Source organism: Phocoena phocoena, chromosome 4, assembly GCF_963924675.1.
Source record: "Phocoena phocoena chromosome 4, mPhoPho1.1, whole genome shotgun sequence".
Taxonomy (NCBI): domain Eukaryota; kingdom Metazoa; phylum Chordata; class Mammalia; order Artiodactyla; family Phocoenidae; genus Phocoena; species Phocoena phocoena.
Window position 1 is genome coordinate 90339924 of NC_089222.1, and position 19390 is coordinate 90359313.

The following is a 19390-nucleotide window of genomic DNA, read 5'->3' on the forward strand; positions in this document are numbered from 1 at the left end:
AATGTAGTGTGTCATATTTATTGATTTAGGTATGTTGAACTGTTTTTGCATCCAGGGATAAATACCGCATGATCCTTTTATTGTTCTGTTGAATTTGGTTTGCTTTGTTTCGTTGAGGATTTTTGCATCTATGTTCACCAGTGATATTAGCCTATACTTTTCTTTCCTTATAGTGTCCTTATCAGGTTTTGGAATCAGGGTGATGCAGACCTCATAAAATGAGTTTGGAAGGGTGTCCTCCTCTTCAGTTTTTTGGAAGAGATAGAGAAGGATACGTATTCACTTCTTTAATGTTTGATAAAATTCACCACTGAAGCCATCTGGTCCTGGGCTTCTTATTTGTTGGGAGATTTTTTAAAAAATGTTTTATTGACATATAGTTGATTTACAATGTTCTGTTAGTTTCAGGCGTACAGCAAAGTGAATCAGTTATACATATACGTATATCCACTTTTTTTTTTGATTCTTTTCCCATATAGGCCATTACAGAGTATCGAGTAGAGTTCCCTGTGCTATACAGCAGGTTCTTATTAGTTACCTATTTTATATATGGTAGTGTGTATATGTCAATCCCAGTCTCCCAATTTATCCCTCCTGCCCCTTATCCCCTGGTAACTATAAGTTGGTTTTCTACATCTGTGATTCTACTTCTGTTTTGTAAATAAGTTCATTTGTACCCTTTTTATTAGATTCCACATATAAGTGATATCATATGATGTTTGTCTTTCTGTGTCTGACTTACTTCACTCAGTATGACAATCTCTAGGTCCATCCATGTTACCATAAATGGCATTATTTCATTCTTTTTTATGGCGAGTAATATTCTGTTGTATGTATGTACCACATCTTCTTTATCCATTCCTCTGTTGATGGACATTTAGGTTGCTTAGATGTCCTGGCTATTGTAAATAGTGCTGCAATGAACATTGGGGTGCATGTATCTTTTCAAATTATGGGTTTCTCTGGGTATATGCCCAGGAGTGGAATTGCTAGGTCATATGGTGGTTCTATTTTTAGTTTTTTAAGGAATCTCCATACTGTTCTCCATAGTGGCTACACCAATTTACATTCCCATCAACAGTGTAGGAGGGTTCCCTTTTCTCCACACCCTCTCCAGCATTTACTGTTGGTAGATTTTTTGGTGATGGCCGTTCTGACCGGTGTGAGGTGATACCTCATTGTAGTTTTGGTTTGCATTTCTCTAATAATTAGTGATGTTGAGCATCTTTTCATGTGCTATTTGGCCATCTGTATGTCTTCTTTGGAGAAATGTCTATTTAGATCTTATGCCCATTTTTTGTACGGAAACACAAAAGACCCCAAATAACCAAAGCAATCTTGAGAAAGAAAAATGGAGCTGAGGAATCAGACTTCCTGACCTCAGACTATACTACAAAGCTACAGTCATCAAAACAGTATGGTACTGGCACAGAAACAGAAATATAGATCAATGGAACAGGATAGAAAGGCCAGAGATAAACCCATGCACCTATGGTCACCTAATCTATGACAAAGGTGGCAAGAATGTATACTGGAGAAAAAGACAGTCTCTTCAATAAGTGATGCTGGGAAAACTGGACAGCTACATGTAAAAGAATGAAATTAGGACACTCCTTAACACCATATACAAAAATAAACTCAAAATGGATTAAAGACCTAAATGTAAGGCCAGGCCCTATAAAACTCTTAGATGAAAACTTTGGCAGAACACTCTTTGAAATAGCAGCAAGATCTTTTTTCATTGACCAACTAGAGTAATGGAAATAAAAACAAAGATAAACAAATGAGATCTAATTAAACTCAAAAGCTTTTGCACAGAAAAGGAAACCATAAAGAAAACAAAAAGACAACCCTCAGAATGGGACAAAATATTTGCAAATGAAGCAACCAACAAGGGATTAATCTCCAAAATATACAAACAGCTCATGCAGTTCAATATCAAAAAAAAAAAAAACCCAATCAAAAAATGCTGGGAGATTTTTGATTACTGATTCAATCTTTTTACTGACTCTTGGTCTGTTCATATTTTCTATTTCTTCATGATTCAGTCTTGGTAGTTTGTATGTTTCTAGGAATTTACCCATTTCTTCTTGGTTATATAATTTGTTGGCATATAATTGTTCATAGCAGTCTCTTAAGATCCTTTGTATTGATCGTTCTGTTGTATCAGCTGTAATGTCCCCTCTTTCATTTCTGACTTTATTTATTTTTCACTGTTTTTCTTAGCTAGTCTTATTAACAGTTTAACATTTTTGTTTATCTTTTCAAAAAGCAGCTCTTAGTTTCATTGGTCTTTTCTATTGTTTTCTGTTCTCTATTTCATTTATTTCTGTTCTGATCTTTGCTCTTTTTTCCCTTCTGCTAACTTGGGCTTATTTCTTTTTCTACGTCCTTGAGGTATAAAATTAGGCTATTTGAGATCTTTCTTGTTTCTTAATGTAGGTGTTTATCGCTATGCATGGGTTTATTTCTGGGCTTTCTGTTCTGTTCCATTGATCTCTATTTCTGTTTTTGTGCCACTGCCATACTGTTTTGATGACTGTAGCTTTGTAGTATAGTCTGAAATCAGGCAACCTGATTCCTCCAGCTCTGTTCTTCTTTCTCAAGATTGCTTTGGCTCTTCAGGGTCTTTTGTATTTCTATACAAATTTTTAAATTATTTGTTTAGTTCTGTGAAAAACCCCATTGGTAATTTGATAGGGACTGTATGGAATCTTTAGGTTGCCTTGGGTAGTATGGTCATTTTAACAATATTGATTCTTCCAATCCAAGAACATGGTATATCTTTCCATTTGTTTGTGTCATCTTCAGTTTCTTTCATCAGTGTCTTATAGTTTTCAGAGTATAAGTCTTTTTCCTCCTTAGGTAGATTTATTCCGAGGTATTTTATTCTTTTTGATGTGATGGTAAATGGATTGTTTCCTTTGCCCTTTTGATTTCCTCTTTGACTCCTTGGTTGTTCAGTAGTCCATCATTTAATTTCTACCTATTTGTGAATTTTCCAGCTTTCTCTTGTTGATTTCTAGTTTCATTATGGTCAGAAAAGATACTTGGTATGATTCAGTCTTTGTAAATTTGTTAAGATTTATTTTGTGACCTAACGTATGATCTATCCTGGAGAATATTCCGTATGCATTTGAGAAGGATGTTTATTTTGTTGCTATTGGATGAAATATTGTGTGTATGTCTGTTAGGTCCATTTTATCTAATGTATAGTTCAAGTCCATTTTTTCTTATAATTTTATCTCTGGATGACCTATCCATTGTTAAAAGAAGGGTAATGCAGACCCCTACGATTATTGCATTGTGGTCTATTTCTCCATTTAGATCTGTTAATATTTGCTTAATATATTTAGGTGCTCTGATGTTGGGTGTATGTATTTACAATTGTTAATAGCCTCTTGATGAATCAGCTTCTTTATCGTTAAATAATAACCTTCTTTTTCTCTTCCTACAGTTTTTGACTTAAAGTATGTTTTGTCTGATATAAGTATAGCTACCCATGCTCTCTTTTGGTTTCCATTTGCATGGTATCTTTTTTTCCATCACTTCAGTTTGAGCCTATGTGTGGCCTTAAAACTGATGTGAGTCTTTTATAGACATCATATAGTTGGGTCTTGGTTTTTATCTATTCAGTCACTTTACGTCTTTTGATTGGAGAATTTAATCCACTTAATTTGAAGTAATTATTGATAGATAAGGATTTACTATTGCCATCTTATTAATTGTTTTCTGGCTATTCTGTAGTTCTTTTGTTTCTTTCTTCCTCTCTTGGTCTCTTCCTTTGTGATATGATAATTTTCTGTAGTATTATACTTTGAATCCTTTCTCTTTATCTTTTGTACATCTGCTATAGGTTTTTGCTTTGTGGTTATGAGGCATACATAAAACATGTTATAGTTATAACAGTCAATTTTAAGTTTACAACAACTTAACTTCTATCACATATAAAACTCAACTGTTTTACTCCCTCCCCCCACAAGCATTTTATGTTCTTTATTTCACAATTTACATATTTTAATATTGTGTATTCATTAATAAATATTGTAGCTATGGTTTTAATACTTTGTCTTTTAACCTTTATACTAGAGTTAAGTGATTTATATACCATCATTATAGAATTAGAGTATTCTGAATTTGACTATATACTTACCCTTACCAGTGAGTTTTATATTTTCACATTTTTAAGTTACTAATTAGTTTCCTTTCATTTCAGCTTGAAGAACTTCCTTTAGCATTTCTTGTAAGGCAGGTCTAGTAATGAACTCCCTCAGCTTTTGTTTGTTTGGGAAATTCTTTATTTCTCCCTCATTTCTGAAGGATAGCTTCAATACAGGTAATGTATTCATGGTTGGCAGGTTATTTTTTTCTTTCAGCACTTTGATTATATTATCCCACTCTTGCCTGATCTATAAGGTTTCTGCTGAAAAATCCACTGATAGACTTTTGGGGGTTCCCTTGTATGGGAGGAATTTTTTTCTCAGGTTAGTTGTATAAATCTCTAGAGACTGAGTAACACATGAAAGAAAACAGACACTGGTGTGATATGTTTCCTCCTACTGCCGTTTCTCTGGCCAACTTACTTATCCACTTGCTGAAGCATCTACCTTGTCTTCAGGGTCCACTCCATGGAAATTTGTTTTAATAACATATTATAAATTATGCGTATTGGAGTAGCTGCTATCTGAAGGAAAAAAAAAGTTCCATTGGCAGTTAGGAAAAGCAATTTCTGATTCCCAGATTGAATATCTCTGGTTATTTCCTTTGTCCTGATATCTACTTTGAATAGTATAATATCTTCTATCAGTCCTGGTCATTAGATGTTGGGTTACTGAGTGTTCTCATTTATATCTTTGATAGCCAGTAATTCTTTAGTATTATTTAGTCTTATAAGTAAACATTAAGCTCTGAGTGTCAGCTACTGAAAGCAAGATCCTAAACATAGCCATTGTCTTCAAGGATTTCACTTTCTAGAGGGAAAATAGGCATAAAGTGAACTGAAATGTAACGTGTAAGCATTGTAAGAGTGGTGTGACCACAGAGCAGGTATCACCCCACCCTTGAGAGGCATGTGCCTGTGTTTCTAACATGCTAGTAGTTTTATCGCTCTTAAAATGTTTATTTTGGGATTCACAGTTGATGTTCGTTTTATAAGTTTGCTGGGTTGTGTTAACTGTGATTAGTTAATATTTTCAGGGAGAGATGCTATTTCACTTCCATTTTATCCCAAACAAAACATTAATGAGCTATTTTATCAAGAATGGCAGCAAGATTTTTTGAGGGCTTATTAGGTGCAGGTTGCTGAGCTCTGAGTTGAGGGCATGCATAGTGATAAAGCACAGTTCCTTGTTTGCAAAGGTGAGGTCTTCTTGGGGAAGTAACATTTAGAGAGAGAACAAATACAGAGCAGCAGTAACTTAAATTTCTGCACAGCACTACTGTTTTTAATGCACCTTCATATTTATTCTTAGTGATAACCATGTAAGGCAAGTTATTGTTAACACTCACTTTACGGATAAGAAAATTTACTGGCTTTCCCGCAATTACACAATAAGTCTGTGGTAGACAGCACTCAAAGTCACCTGACTTTAATCTACAGCACTTCCTGCCTTGACATAATAAGAACTGAGTAGTTCATGTGGAAATCAGAGAACAAGGTCTCACGAGCCTTCTCCAGACACTAAAGAGTGTTTCAGGATCTGGTGTGCAGTGAAAAAGTGGAGTCTGGGCTGGGCCAATACCAAATGCTGAGCCAAGAGCAGAAAACCAAGAGTCTGAGTTGAGAAAAGCCCAAGAAGCAGAATCCAAAGGGAAATCTGAGGCAAGAGCTGGTAGGGATTTTGTGAAGAAACAAGCTAGGAGACAAGGGAATTTGTGAGGGTAGCTGTCAGCCCAGCTCAATTGCAAAGCCCCTTTTGAACACTGAGTTCCTTCCCTGCTGGTCTTAAAGGCACATAGCATTCTGAACTTAAATTTTAAAAGGTATAGGAAAGTGTAAAGACGTTTATTGGTATTTTGCCTGGATTACACAGTCAATTGTTAAGGTTGATGTAAGGCTGGCCCTATTTCGTATATTTTATTTTCAAGGTATATATTTTAGAATATTACTCTTTGAACTTTGTACATTGATGAAATGTCCTGTATCTGCCACATTTCAATGCTCAGTAGCCACATGTGGTCAGTTGGTTACCATATTGGACAGAACGGTAAATGTGGGTGCTTTTTTCAAAAAAGTATTTTTAAAGTAATACATGCACATGTAAAAATACTCAAAGTGTTCAGAAAGTAAAAAAAGAAAAGTGAAATTTCCTTCCCCTGCCTTCCTCTCTACCTCTGTCCTTTCTCCAATGGTATCCACTACTAAAACTTTCTTTTGTGTCCTTTTAGGAAAAGAAAAGTGTGCCCTTCAAAATTTTATATGTATATGCTCTGTTTTTACATTACAAAAGCTGATTATACTAGGTTTGCTGTTTTACATCTTTTAAAAAAATTATTATTAAAACTCTGTCTTGGAGATCTTGATGCAATAATATATTTAGCTCTAACTCCGTGTTTTAAAGTTTATCTAATGTTCCCTTGTTTGAAAATGGGATTTATCAGTTCCCTAATCTGGACTTTTACCTTGTTTCCAGGGTTTTTTTTTGTTTTCTATTCAAACAGTGCTATGATATATACGGCCATTGTGTTGTATGTTTGTAGGGAAGATTCCTAGCAGTGCAATTGCTGGATCAACAGATAAGAATACAGCCTCTTAAGGAGGACTCCTGAATGGGCCTCCATGACAAGTACTGTTCTAAGCAAGGAGGAAGTTTAGAATCTAGGGCAAGGGTAGGGCATAAACAATAGAGACTGGAAGAGAAGGGAACCAGAGATAAAATAGAAACTCTGACTGTGAGACAAGATGATAAATATTTGTATCAATAGTCTTAAGGGTGGCTTTTAAGTTTAATCAGTGCAGTCTCTCCTAGGAGTATTTAAGAAAAAAGTTTTAAGTGTCAATGTATTTTATTGCAACAATAAAAGTGCGTATTATTTTTATAACTGCAATTGTATTCAGTTTTATTATAAAGATGTTGCATATTTATTACATATAGTTTGGAAAAATGTGAGAAAGTGTAAAGCAGAAAACAAATTTCACCCATACTCAGAGGAAACCAGTGTCAAATATTTTAATCACATTTTTGTATATGTATTAGTTTTTACATGTTCGAGATCGTATTGTATATACATGTGTTTATATCCAAATTTCCCTTTGCTTATTATCATCTTTATCTTACTGATTTTATTTTCTTTCATTATTCTTTACCTGTTTTTTTCTTTCTTTTTTTTTAGGTAATAGAAATCTAACATTGTTTTGGAATGAACTTGGATACCTGAATAATAAGGACATGGAGAAATCTTCAGATTCTGTTCAATATCAAAGAAGACAAGCCATGGCCATCCCATTCATTATTCAGTGTGGTGAGTGTTAAATTTCATTCCAATTAGCAAACTTTTAGTGAGAGCCTAATATGCAAGTTGTTGTGTTAAAAAATAGGGCACGAGGAAGACAAAGGTGGGTAAGACAGGGTTTTCGCTTCTAAGGAGATTAGGGTCTAGGAGAAAGGTTAAGATGAGTATGAAAATAATTGTAATAGAGGTGAAAATAGTGTAAATGATGTAAAAGAGGCTCAAGTTGTTTGAGGGTTCAAAGAAAGGGGAGAGGAGGAGATTAAAGCAAGGCTTCATGACAGAGGTAGCTTTGCCATGGTGTTTAAAGTAGACTTTTGAAGGGCAGAGACGTAGCTGGAAATCTGTGTTAATATCAGGTGTATGCTTCAGCTAATATTTTTGTGGTGGATAATAGAAACAGTCATTTTTCTATTTTTAATACTTAACACTATGTTAAATAAGAGTAGGTACTTAGTAATTGACTACTGACTGAATGAATGATGAATAAATAACAAAAGACAAAACTGTTAGGTTGAGTAAACATGTTAAATGGCCTTGAATGCCAGGATAAGGAGTTTTTACTTTAATAAGCAATGGAGAGGCACCAGAAGTTTTTCAGAAGGAGAGTGATATCATTGAAGCATTGAACAGTTATTATGTGTCTCTACTGTCTGCAGGGAATCGGCCATTCAGTGGGGAAGGTGGTCAAGCAAACAAAATATCACCCTGTAGCTATTTACACAGGGCCAAGGGAACACCTCCCCAGCCTTGAGCCTGGGGTGGTCCAAAGAGGACCTGACTGGTTAGATGTCACTTGTAGTAAGATTGCTGTGGCAGCTTAGTGCAGGATGATTTGGAGGAGGGCTAGAGCAGAGGTTGGGTGAGACCTCTGATGAGACTACTGGCATAATCCAGGATCCAGGTGAGAAACTGTAAATGTCTGAATAAAGGCATGGCAGTGAGATTTAAGAGGAACACAAATGACAGACAGATGCTTAGAAGGTATAACTGAGGAAATTGATGACTATATGCAACAGCCTATTGGATGATAATATTACTGGCTAAAAATGACAGTGTTTTTGATATGTGCAAGGTACTGTCAGAATCCAATCTCCAGTACCTGAGAGCTGTGTGAAACTGGGTAAATTCCTTAACTTCTCTAAGCCTCAGTTTTCTTATTTATAAAATGAGGTTAGTATTTGTAGTTACATCATGAAGTTTTGTGAAAATACAATTAATTCACACATGTAAAGTTTACTAAGTGCTTGGGATAGTGTATTAGGGTTCTCCAGAGAAAGAGAACCAATAGGATAGATAGATTTATGGACGGATGGATGGATAGTTAGATAGATATTAATTATAGGAAATTGGCTCACATGATTAAGGAGGCTGACAACTCCCAAGATCTGTAGTCAGCAAGCTGAAGACCTAGAAGAGCCATTGGTTTAATTCCAGTTTGAGTCTTAAGGCCTGAGAACCAGAAGACCTGATGATGTAGTTCCAGTCTAAATGTTGACAGGCTCAATACCCAGGAAGAGCCGATGTTTTAGTTCTAGTCTGAAGGCAGAAAAAAACTGATGTCTCAGTTCAAGACAGTCAGAGGTTTCTTCTTACTTGCAAGAGTGTCAGCTTTTTTTTTTTTCCCTCTCTATTCAGGCCTTCAACTGATTTGTTGAGGCCCACCCATATTAGGGAAGACAGTGTGCTTTACTCATTCTACCAGCTCAAATGTTAATCTCATCCAAAACATCCTCACAGATACACTCACAATAATGTTTGACCAAATATCCAGACACCCCTTGGCCCCATCAAATTGACACATAAAAGTAACCATCACAGATAATACCTAGCAGTGTTGGCTTTTATCATTGTTTTTATATCATATAATCCTCAGGAACTCTTTTAGGTAAGTAGTAATATTAATCTCTTTTTACAGATGATGATGCTGAAACATAGTGCAGTAATTTTTCTGAGTTATAGAGGTAGTCATTGTGGAGCTATTCAGATTCTTTTTTTCTTTTTTGCAATCAAATTTTTAATAACAAAGATACTATATTTTAATATGGTCAGATACATTTGGCTAAGTACAGATTTTAAAAAACACAAGTGTCTAGCCCAACAGTACAACCATACAGCTTTGTACAGGACATTCCATAGATCAACAGAAAATACATTTGAGCACAACAATAAAAAATATTTAAAGAGAATCTCTAAGCAGCATTTTATTTCTTCAAAACAGACATATAGTACTGATTAAATATCTACAAGTGCTTTTCCTTTACAAAAATACACATATTCTTAATAGACTAGGTCATTAACAATGACCTGGTAATCTTTCACTTCAATTTGAACGATTTATAAGCTAAATCTTACAACTACAAAGAGGTTTGTATTTGTATGTTAAGATGTTACCACTTTTGACCAAAAAAAAAAAGCTTAAAATATTTTACATTTCAAAGGAAAATTAACAACATAACTGTACAATATAGTCTATGATGGTTTTATTTAATGTGAGGGCTACTCTATTAAAAACTGGTGCTTGCTGTTGTGTTGCCAGATGCAGTAAGATGTAGGTATTGGTTGTGGGAATTACAAAAATGAGTGAGTTTGCCATAACTTTAATTTTCTGGGCTATTCAGATTCTTAACCACTGTGCAAACTGCCTCCATCTTATATGAGCAGAGGGAAGTATTTACCCAAGAGCCATTAACAGTGGGTCTGGAGGGAACTGAGGATTAAAGGAATAGCCTGGGGAGAGTAGAGTGCCTTAGTCCTAAAAACCAGAAGGGACTGAAAGGGAGAAAGAGATAAAGAAGTTAAGACTGTAGACTGGAGAGTAGGATAAGAGATGTAAAAAAAAAAAAAAAATGCAGAGCAAGGAACTATGTGTAAATGGTAGAGAAAGCTTGATTTTCCTTGTTATGTTAGTCATGTGGTTGGAGATGAACAGTGGTATTGTTGGCAGATAGATAATAGGTCAGAAAAAATGGGAGAGTCAGGTCACTGGAGCTCTTCATATGGTTTGGGAAGAGGTGAAGAGGGACCTATTAAGATTCTTCTGGCTGAAACTAGTAGAAACCAACTGGAAAGAACTTAAGCAATAATGGCGATAATAATAATAACAGCAGCAACAATAATAATTTATTGATGGTGTCCTAGGGTAGCTCATAGAATCCTGAACTATTTGTGCCATCAAATATAATGGTATATGATCAAGGATTCACTTGTCTTTGGATTGAAATACCTCATACTTTCGGTATATGCAACCTGACATCTTACTACGTTAGATTCACTTCTGATTGTGGTCTTTCTTGTATGTACATGGTTTTGTTTTGATTATTTTAGATCTTTGCCTTAAATGGAGAGTCTTGCCTCCCTCTACTAATTATCAGGAAAAAGAAATTTATGACATCTGGATTTGTGCTAATAACGCTAACCTCTTGGAAAACAGGTAGTTTTTGATAGTTTTCTAAAATTCTTTATTCATTTTTAATTCCTAAAATATATATGTGTGACACTGGATACATAGATAATTTTTAGCTTAGTAGCTGTCATTTCTTCTAACTCTTTCTAGCTCCTTGCCACCTCTGGAAGGATATTTCGTTAGTATTCTTTTCCATCAAGTTAAGAAGAGTCCTGGGTGTAACTTTTTGTCAGCATTTGGTGTGCAGCTCTGTGCTTCCACTAGCGGGAGACCTACCCTGGTGTTTTAAGAGTTCTGCCTTCCAGTTCATTTACACGCAATGTACAATCTTATCCTGCAGGAGTCTTATCTAGAGGGTGTCTCTAGAGGCACTAAACTGTTAGACTATGTGCTTTTCCTGTTTAAGTCATATATTGATTTCATTGCTTTGTGCTTTTGGAGGAAGAAGTTCAGACTAAAACAGGAAAAAAAACCCAATTAAATATTGATGAATGTCAATGTTATTACAAGCCCTTTTGACTTACTTCTTTTCCTTGTGGGCAAAAGAGTTAATACTCCCCTTTAACAAAGGCACCCTTAAGTGAAGCATCGCTTTTCCATGGAGTTTATTCTAAGTACTTTGACCTGGATAGGTGGATCAATATTGCTAATACAGACATTAGGGTAGTAACTCTTGTTTATTTTTATCCAGCCCTGAATAAAAAATAAAGAGCAACTGAATAAAAATTAGAAAGAAGAAAACATTTAGAAACTGCTACTAAAACCCCTGCCACCTGGAGTCTCCAGGTTAATCATATTTAGAGATTAACAAAAAATGTCAGAGGTGACAGGGGCTCTTAGATTTCACATGGCCCAAGGGGTTTTTCAGTCTCCCTTTCTTGGTTTGCAGCAGAATCTTTTTTTTTTTTCTCCCCCAAATAAAATTTGTCTCTGACCTCAAGTATATAAAACAGATAAAAACAGAACTGTCCTGATTTAATTGGAGGTTGAGAATCTGGAGGCCAGAAGTATCCACTTCTCATTTCTGTCTCTACTCTCTCTAAAAAGCTTAGAGCTCCAGGGAGCGTGATTATAAAACAGTGATATAGTCTCACTTCTTCATTTTAGAGAAATGGAAATTGAAGCCCAAAATGTGGGGGTGAGAAGCCTGTTCATGAAGCCACTGGCCCAGGTCTTCTAACTCCCAACGTGATTCTAGTCCTAACTTGTAACTTAAATATCTTCCAAATAGGAACACAGTGGCGGCTCAGTTTCAATATTAAGAATAGGTAGTGTTTTCATTGTCATTGTCATGATTTTCACCCAAGGGTTGTTTAAGAGAAGTTTTTTGTTGTTGTTTTGGTTTTGATTTTTAAATTTCTGCGTGGAAAGCCTTATGCTAGGAAATGTAAGTAAAATTGGTCCAAGCCCGCAAGTGTCAAAAAAAAAAAAAGTTAATAATATTGATCACTTTCTGTGAGCTCAGAACTTTCATACAGTGTAGGATAGTGTTTAGAGTTTAGACTCTGGGTCCAGACTGCCTGGGTTTGACTCCTGGCTTCATTAGCCTCTGAAGCCTTGGACAAATGATATAACCTCTCTTTAACTCATCTTCCCATCACCTAGGATGGAGTGTAATAATAGGACCTTCTGCCTGTTTTCTAGGTCCAACTGAGCCCCTTGTAAGGACAATCTAAGTCCCTGGTCACTGGGGGCCCCTTGGTAACAAGCCATGAGAATTTAGATTCCTCCCCACATTCTAACCATATACCCATTACTTCTCACCCCAGTCTTAGGCCTTCTCGGACCCACAGAACTGGGAATGTGTCCTCTGTAGCTTCCCTTTTCTCAAACTTACTATTGTCCTTGAATTGGCATGGTTGCCCCCTCGTCTCCTTGAAAAGTGATGATGCCATCACAGAACGTTATAAAATTAGTTTCAGAACTGTATTAATTCTCTTTTACACATCACAACACTGCCACTTGTGATGACAGGCAACATAAATTTGCCATGTTGGCAGGAAACTGATGGACCTTAAAAGCCTGAAATGCAAAAAATCTTCTTATATTTCTAATTTCTTAAGTCCTTGATTCTTTAAATATACTGACATAATTTTGACCATCTGTATTTCATTTCCACTGAAAAGATTAGGACAAAAAATATGCTTAAAGTGATAGCAAGAGATTTAGAAATGGGAGCTGTAGAGAAAAACTCCTGATTATAAGGGCAGTTTCTTTTTTTTTTTTTTTTTTTTTTTTTGCGATATGCGGGCCTCTCACTGTTGTGGCCTCTCCCGTTGTGGAGCACAGGCTCCAGACGTGCAGGCTCAGCGGCCATGGCTCACGGGCCCAGCCGCTCCGAGGCATGTGGGATCTTCCCAGACTGGGGCACGAACCCGTGTCCCCTGCATCGGCAGGCAGACTCTTAACCATTGCGCCACCAGGGAAGCCCGGGCAGTTTTTTGAGAGCTGACACTTCTTTATGGGAGATCGTTAACAGCAATGCAGATGAAGATTCCCAAGGGAAGAGGAGTTGATCTGATGACCTCGCTCAGTCCTCTGATCCAGTATGTTTGGATGGGCCATGCATAATTTGAGACTAAACCATGAAATAGCAAAACCCTGATACATATGTGCTATTGGATTTGGATAGAATCACATAAAATAAGTGTGTTAAAGTGATGAGATGTGAAATATAGTTATTTATTAGGCAACATTTGATGAGCGGAAGGACAGAGTAATGGGGCGAAAAGTGGCATCGTCTGTATTTACAGAAAATACGGTTTATTGTCAGCAGTTAATTGCCAGTTGTCCTCAGGGTTAATGCCACTGAATAGCATTTGAGTGAACAATGTCTGTGTAACCAGAACTGGGGCAGGAAACATAATAATAGCTCTCTCTTACATAGCAATTACACATTATGTCATTTCCTCTTTACAATAATCACGTGAGCTTTATCTGTTTCTCAGAGGAGAAAACAGTGAGACTAAGGGAGGTCCAGTGACCTGTCCAGGATTCCTCCCTAAACCTGAAACTTGAAGCCAAGCAGTTTGATGCAAAACCTGTACTCCTTCTGCTTTACTATATCATGGACTCTCCGAAAGGATCCTTATCTCAGAAAGCCTAATTCCAGACAAATACTTTATGGTGACAAAACACACCATTTTACAAATGGTAGTATTTAGAGTTGGTGACCCAGGCAGGGTAAAAAGGAGCCATTCTTTTTCAGACCACCGAAGCCTCTTTTTGTTTTCCACCTTAAGCACAGAGGGAGGCTACACATTTTTGTCACAGTACCCAAGAAGTAAATATCAGTGTGCTTCCATTACATTCATTCTATACATTTCTTTGTATTGAAAATAGGGTTCACCAGCAGGGTAAAAATGATGCCTATCATTTGACTAAACCCAAATATCTGAATTTTGAAAAGGATGTTAAAAAATATCTGTGGCTTGTATTTCATATTAAAATTTAATTTGTTTCTAAAAATCTTTGAGGACAATTGGATGGATTGCATTTTAATAAAATATCTGAGGTTTCTCTTTTCTAAATAAAAACTTAATGCTGCCACAAGATTCTTTTCTCAAATGAAATAGAAACCTGTGTAGGCACCACCCCACAGATGTCTTCAAATGAACACTGCAGGTGGTTATATATATGTAGGTAGGTGTCCCCTGGTTTGTTTACCTACCACCTTTCTTTGAAAATAACAGTAAAAACAAATACCATATGTGGGTGAAATTAAGTGTTTTTTCACAGTAGTATTTGAATTTGATTGTAGTCCTCACTCTTCTCTGCTGGTGGGAGCAAGAAAAGTATATGCTGCAGCCTTGAAAAATAGAGAAATATAGTGGGTATGATATGCTTTGCTTTTCCTACACTGTTTCAGGTGGGAGAAGTCCTTTTCTCTATTTTCAACTTCCTCCTCCCTTTCCTAGCTTAATACCCATTTATTTTAGAACATGAACTTCCCCCTCTTTTTGGTACCTACCAATGATGAAAAATCATTCTTGTGTAAAGCAGGCTCTAAGAATAGACCTCAGCATTTTGTTCCCTCCTCCCACCCCCCCACCATGTCCCCAGCCATGCCCTGAACTGAGGCCATGTCCAGTGGGAATGGAACTTCTTGTCTCTGCCAAGCCTCCATACCAAAGTGAATAAGATGATATCTCAATTTTTCAACAATTTGGCTAGCTCAGCTCCCCAAAACATAGCCATGAAACCAGAAGTAGGAAAAAAAAAAGGCTTCAAACCTCTCCAACCATATGTCTCAAAAATCATTAGTATTTTTTGTAACCATAAAGATGGACGCCCTCACGCACAGCCTTTTTATCACAATTTAAACACAATTCTACTTGACTATGTACAATAATACATGTATTAACCTACTAGTGGTTGGAGACAGCACATCAGTAAGGCTGGGAAGCAGAGTGCCCACCAGCATCAGGTGCAGCAGGGAGAGGAGGGTGCTAGGGTGCTGTATCAGGTCACCGGGCAGCTTGATGAAGGACTCCACTACGTGGCTCCGTAACCCCCAGAGTGGTCCCTGAGTACCACCTCCCATCACAGTAGTTGCTGGTCTTCACAGTGATTCTGTGTCATCAAACGAAGGATCTCTATGTTTCAGAAGCAGAATTATTTGGTGTATTTTACAGAGACATATAGATTTCAATCCCAAATTTTTTTGGAAGAAAAAAAACGCTTGGTAGTAATAAGGTAAGCTTCAATTATCTAAAAAACATTTTTGCAAAAGGCCTCATTTCATGATAACGCAGGATAAGTGAAGCATTAGTAAATAATGAATATTCTCCCATTCTCATAAATATATACTACCCTCCACATTTTCCAGTAAGTTCTTTTCCAAGCAAATTGGAGATTTAAGGTCATGTATTACCTAAATTCTCAATATAATGCTCTATTTGAGCAAGGCTGCATTTGAGTTTTGGATATAAGCCAGAGAAGTTACTCCTGGTAGAAGTAAATAATCTTTTACGGACAGTAAATAGTTTTATATTTCCTCCTGATGTTATCTCTTGTACTTGTTGATTGTGAAAAGTTGTCATCAGACCCAACGACTACCTTCCATCCCCCTGGGCACTACAAGCACAGTATCACCATCAAAAAATGAGAAAGACAAGCAACTTCGAGAGTCAGTCCAGAGGTATCAAAATCGACTGGAAGAACCTCATCAACAGGTGAGCCGTTAGTTATTCTTTCCAAAATCTACCCAGAGTCTTGAGCTGTTGATTTTGTGTGTTCAAATTGACTGATGTGTTTTACCCGAGTAAAATATGTAGCCTCTTTTTTTCATCTTTTTTTGTCACCCCCTCTTAATTTTGGATCTAAGGACTGTTCTAGAGTTGATCCCTAGTACTCCAAGGGTCCAGAAAGGAAGAGAACTTCTTCAAATAATACTACATTTTGTACGTGATATCCAAGTCCATCTCCACAACAGTGTGTGTGAGGAACAGGGGAATATATTTCCACTCTAGGATGTAGAAGCCAACCAGCGTGTCGAAGGGCCCAGGGTCAAGTTTGGGACACTGGTCTGTATGACTCCAAAGATTAGGCTCTTTTTATTTCTTTGGGCTTCTTCCCTGGGTTTTTGAGATAAAGAGTTGTTCTTTTAAAATATTAGCCTGTTAATACAGCAATTTAAAGTCGTATTTAATTATTAAGAAAATTCAATAAATAAAATATTACTATCAGTAAATGTAGGTAACCATGACAGTTGCAAGTGAAAGTGGCATGCAGAATTATTGTTTTAATCTCTTAATAAATTAATTACATCTCTGTTTATAAATTTAGCACCCAACTTCAGCATTTTTTAATTGTGTAGCCTGTCAAGCTCCTCAAATAGGAATTGAGGAGGTCCGCAGCATATGTCCAAATATGTTGACTCCTGTGTAGATGTCAGGAAATAAGATGCTTACTTGAGTAGAAAACTGCCTTTCTGGGTGGGAGTTAAGACATCCAGGCTTACCACCTGATTATTACATGTATTCCTGGGTTCTTAGAAGATGAACTTTCTTTTCTACCCCAGCTTCATCTTCTTACCCCTCCCACGTTGCTGGGGATCTGCCATGCAGGTCAACCAGCACCTGTGATCACAGACAACAAAACCTGACCCTCCCTTTTCAGTCTGGAGTCTCAGGGTTTCTTTTGGGAAGATAACTGAGAGTTATTTAGAAACATATTCTCCTAAGCATTCTTCAATCCCTAAAAGTGGCTCAACTTTTTACAATTCTTAGAGCATCTGGTTGTGGTTTTGAGAACAGGTCAGATGTAAAAATATCACCCCCTGTGTTTATTTATTTTATTTTATTTTTTTGCGGTACGCGGGCCTCTCGCTGTTGTGGCCTCTCTGCACAGGCTCCGGGCGCGCAGGCTCAGCGGCCATGGCTCACGGGCCCAGCCGCCCCGCAGCATGTGGGATCTTCCCGGACCGGGGCACGAACCCGTGTCCCCTGCCTCGGCAGGTGGACTCTCAACCACTGAGCCACCAGGGAAGCCCTGTGGTTATTTTTATAAACAATTAGGTGAAGTCAAATCTTTTCAGTGTGAAATATCTTAATTTGTTTTGTTTCTTATTTTGCTTACCACTTCTTGTAGCTTTGTGAAGGCATTCAAAACATCCTGAATTGATTTTATCTTTATTGTAGTCTGGATATTTCTTTTCTTACAGAGGTCAGAGCTGACCCTTAGATAGTGATAGTGTCAATCACTAAGTCTTAACTACTTTTTCTTTGTTTGGGATTGGATGTTTTATTCATCATTGAGGTAGAGATTTTGATAGAGGCTGATGGAGTAACAGATTTGGGCCATCTGTTCTACTTATTCTTTCTTTCTTGGTAGTTGATTTTTTCATAAAAATTTTGAGCCAGGTTTATAGATTCAGTCTGCTTTAGATATAAACAAAGAAGTTTTGGCAGGACTTAAATAGAAACATACTCCTACCGGTTGAAAGGACTTTAAGACTCTTCACCATCCTCCCCTACCCCGTTCTGTGAAAATAATCCTCACATCTTTTTTCTTCTTTCCTTTTTAATTTTTTTGGCCACATCGTTCGACATGTGGAATCTTAGTTTCTTGACCAGGGATCAAACTCGTGCCCCCTGCAGTGGAAGTGTAGATTCTTAACCACTGGACTACCAGGGAAGTCCCAATCCTTGCATCTTTAACACACTTCCAGCATGCAGAGCCCTTCACTGACCCTATTTTTGTGGTAGTCAAGGAAGAGTTTGGCTAGGGGTCACCTAACCACGGGCAACCAGTTGATTTTGATGTGGTCATTGAACACATACTTGCCCTTGGGTCTGTCCCATGCTAAGAATGGTGGGGAATAGAGTGACTCTAACACCAGAATGTAAGCCCCGTGACTGCAAGGCTGGTTTTGGTTTTGTTCATTGTCTGTATTACCAAAAACACTGCCTGGCATGTAGTATGTACTCAACAGATAGTGGTTGAATCACAAAATAAAATATGCCCTCAGATAATATACAGTCCCTTTGAGGACCAAGTCTGACAGCTATTTAAAAGATAGCCACTACTGTAAGACAGTACTAGTTTACTACTTGTCTGATCATAGTGGAAACTAAATTAGAAGTTTATTACAAGGAGATAGTGAGGGCAGCTTCATTCAAAAAAGCTTCATAGAGGAAGTGGCACTTAACTTGTATCTTGAAGTCTATTTAGGGTAAATAAAGGGAAAGTACAGGGCATTTTATATGTGAGAAGAACATTATAAATGTAGACTTGGAGATGAGCATGGGCTTGTTCCTTCATAGAACCAATCTTTTAAATTACATGCTAAACTTACGTATTTTTAAAAATAAAGTCAGCATTTGTGTGACATATTTGTCTTTTAAAAACTGTGTAACTCATTATAAAATATGGTAATTACTGAATAGAGGACCTCTGAAAGGTGACCTCAGTTCCCCTTTCACAAAAATAAATCATGAAAGTATTCAAAAACTAATTAGGTGATAGCTGCCTGATGCCAGAAAAAAGACTCAAAACCATCCAATGTTCAGTGAGAATTTACTTTCTTCCTGACTGCTTTTTAGAAGAAGTGCTGTTAGACTATGACATAGGAAGGGTGGGAAAGCTACAAAAACAGGGCGTTGGTGCCATTCACGTTCAGGGCAGATGTGATTCAGGTGTAGGGTAGGCACCACTGGAAAATCAAGTAATGGCTAGTGTATTACCATGATTCCACTGTCTATTAATGGTGCCCAGTCTCTCAATATCAGGAAATAATGAGCTGCATGCTATGAAATTATGGTTTGCCCACCTCCTGTTCTCTCTTCCTGCCTCCCACTGCCAATGCTCACTTATCCATTGATTAAATCTGGGGAGCAAATATAAAAATGACCTATATCTGCCCACGCTATTTCTTACTGTCTTGCATTTCAGCTTTAGTGGCAGAAGGCATCCTGATCTGGAAAATGAAATGTTGACTTAGTAAATCAAAGACCTTTCTGGATCTAGATTCTTTGGTTCTGGGTTTTGTGTCATTGACAACCAAAAGGGATAGAATAATGGTAGGAAGGGTAG

The 19390-nt window shown here is 37.1% G+C and overlaps 1 protein-coding gene across 1 annotated transcript in view; it reads left to right on the top strand.

Moving 5' to 3' along the window:
• MORC1 (MORC family CW-type zinc finger 1) overlaps positions 1 to 19390 on the top strand; it is a 184931-nt gene that overhangs the window by 81543 nt on the left and 83998 nt on the right. Inside the window, 3 exon segments of the mRNA XM_065875870.1 lie at positions 7333 to 7461; positions 10777 to 10882; positions 15891 to 16029. Of these exon segments, the coding sequence (XP_065731942.1) occupies positions 7333 to 7461; positions 10777 to 10882; positions 15891 to 16029 (374 nt within the window).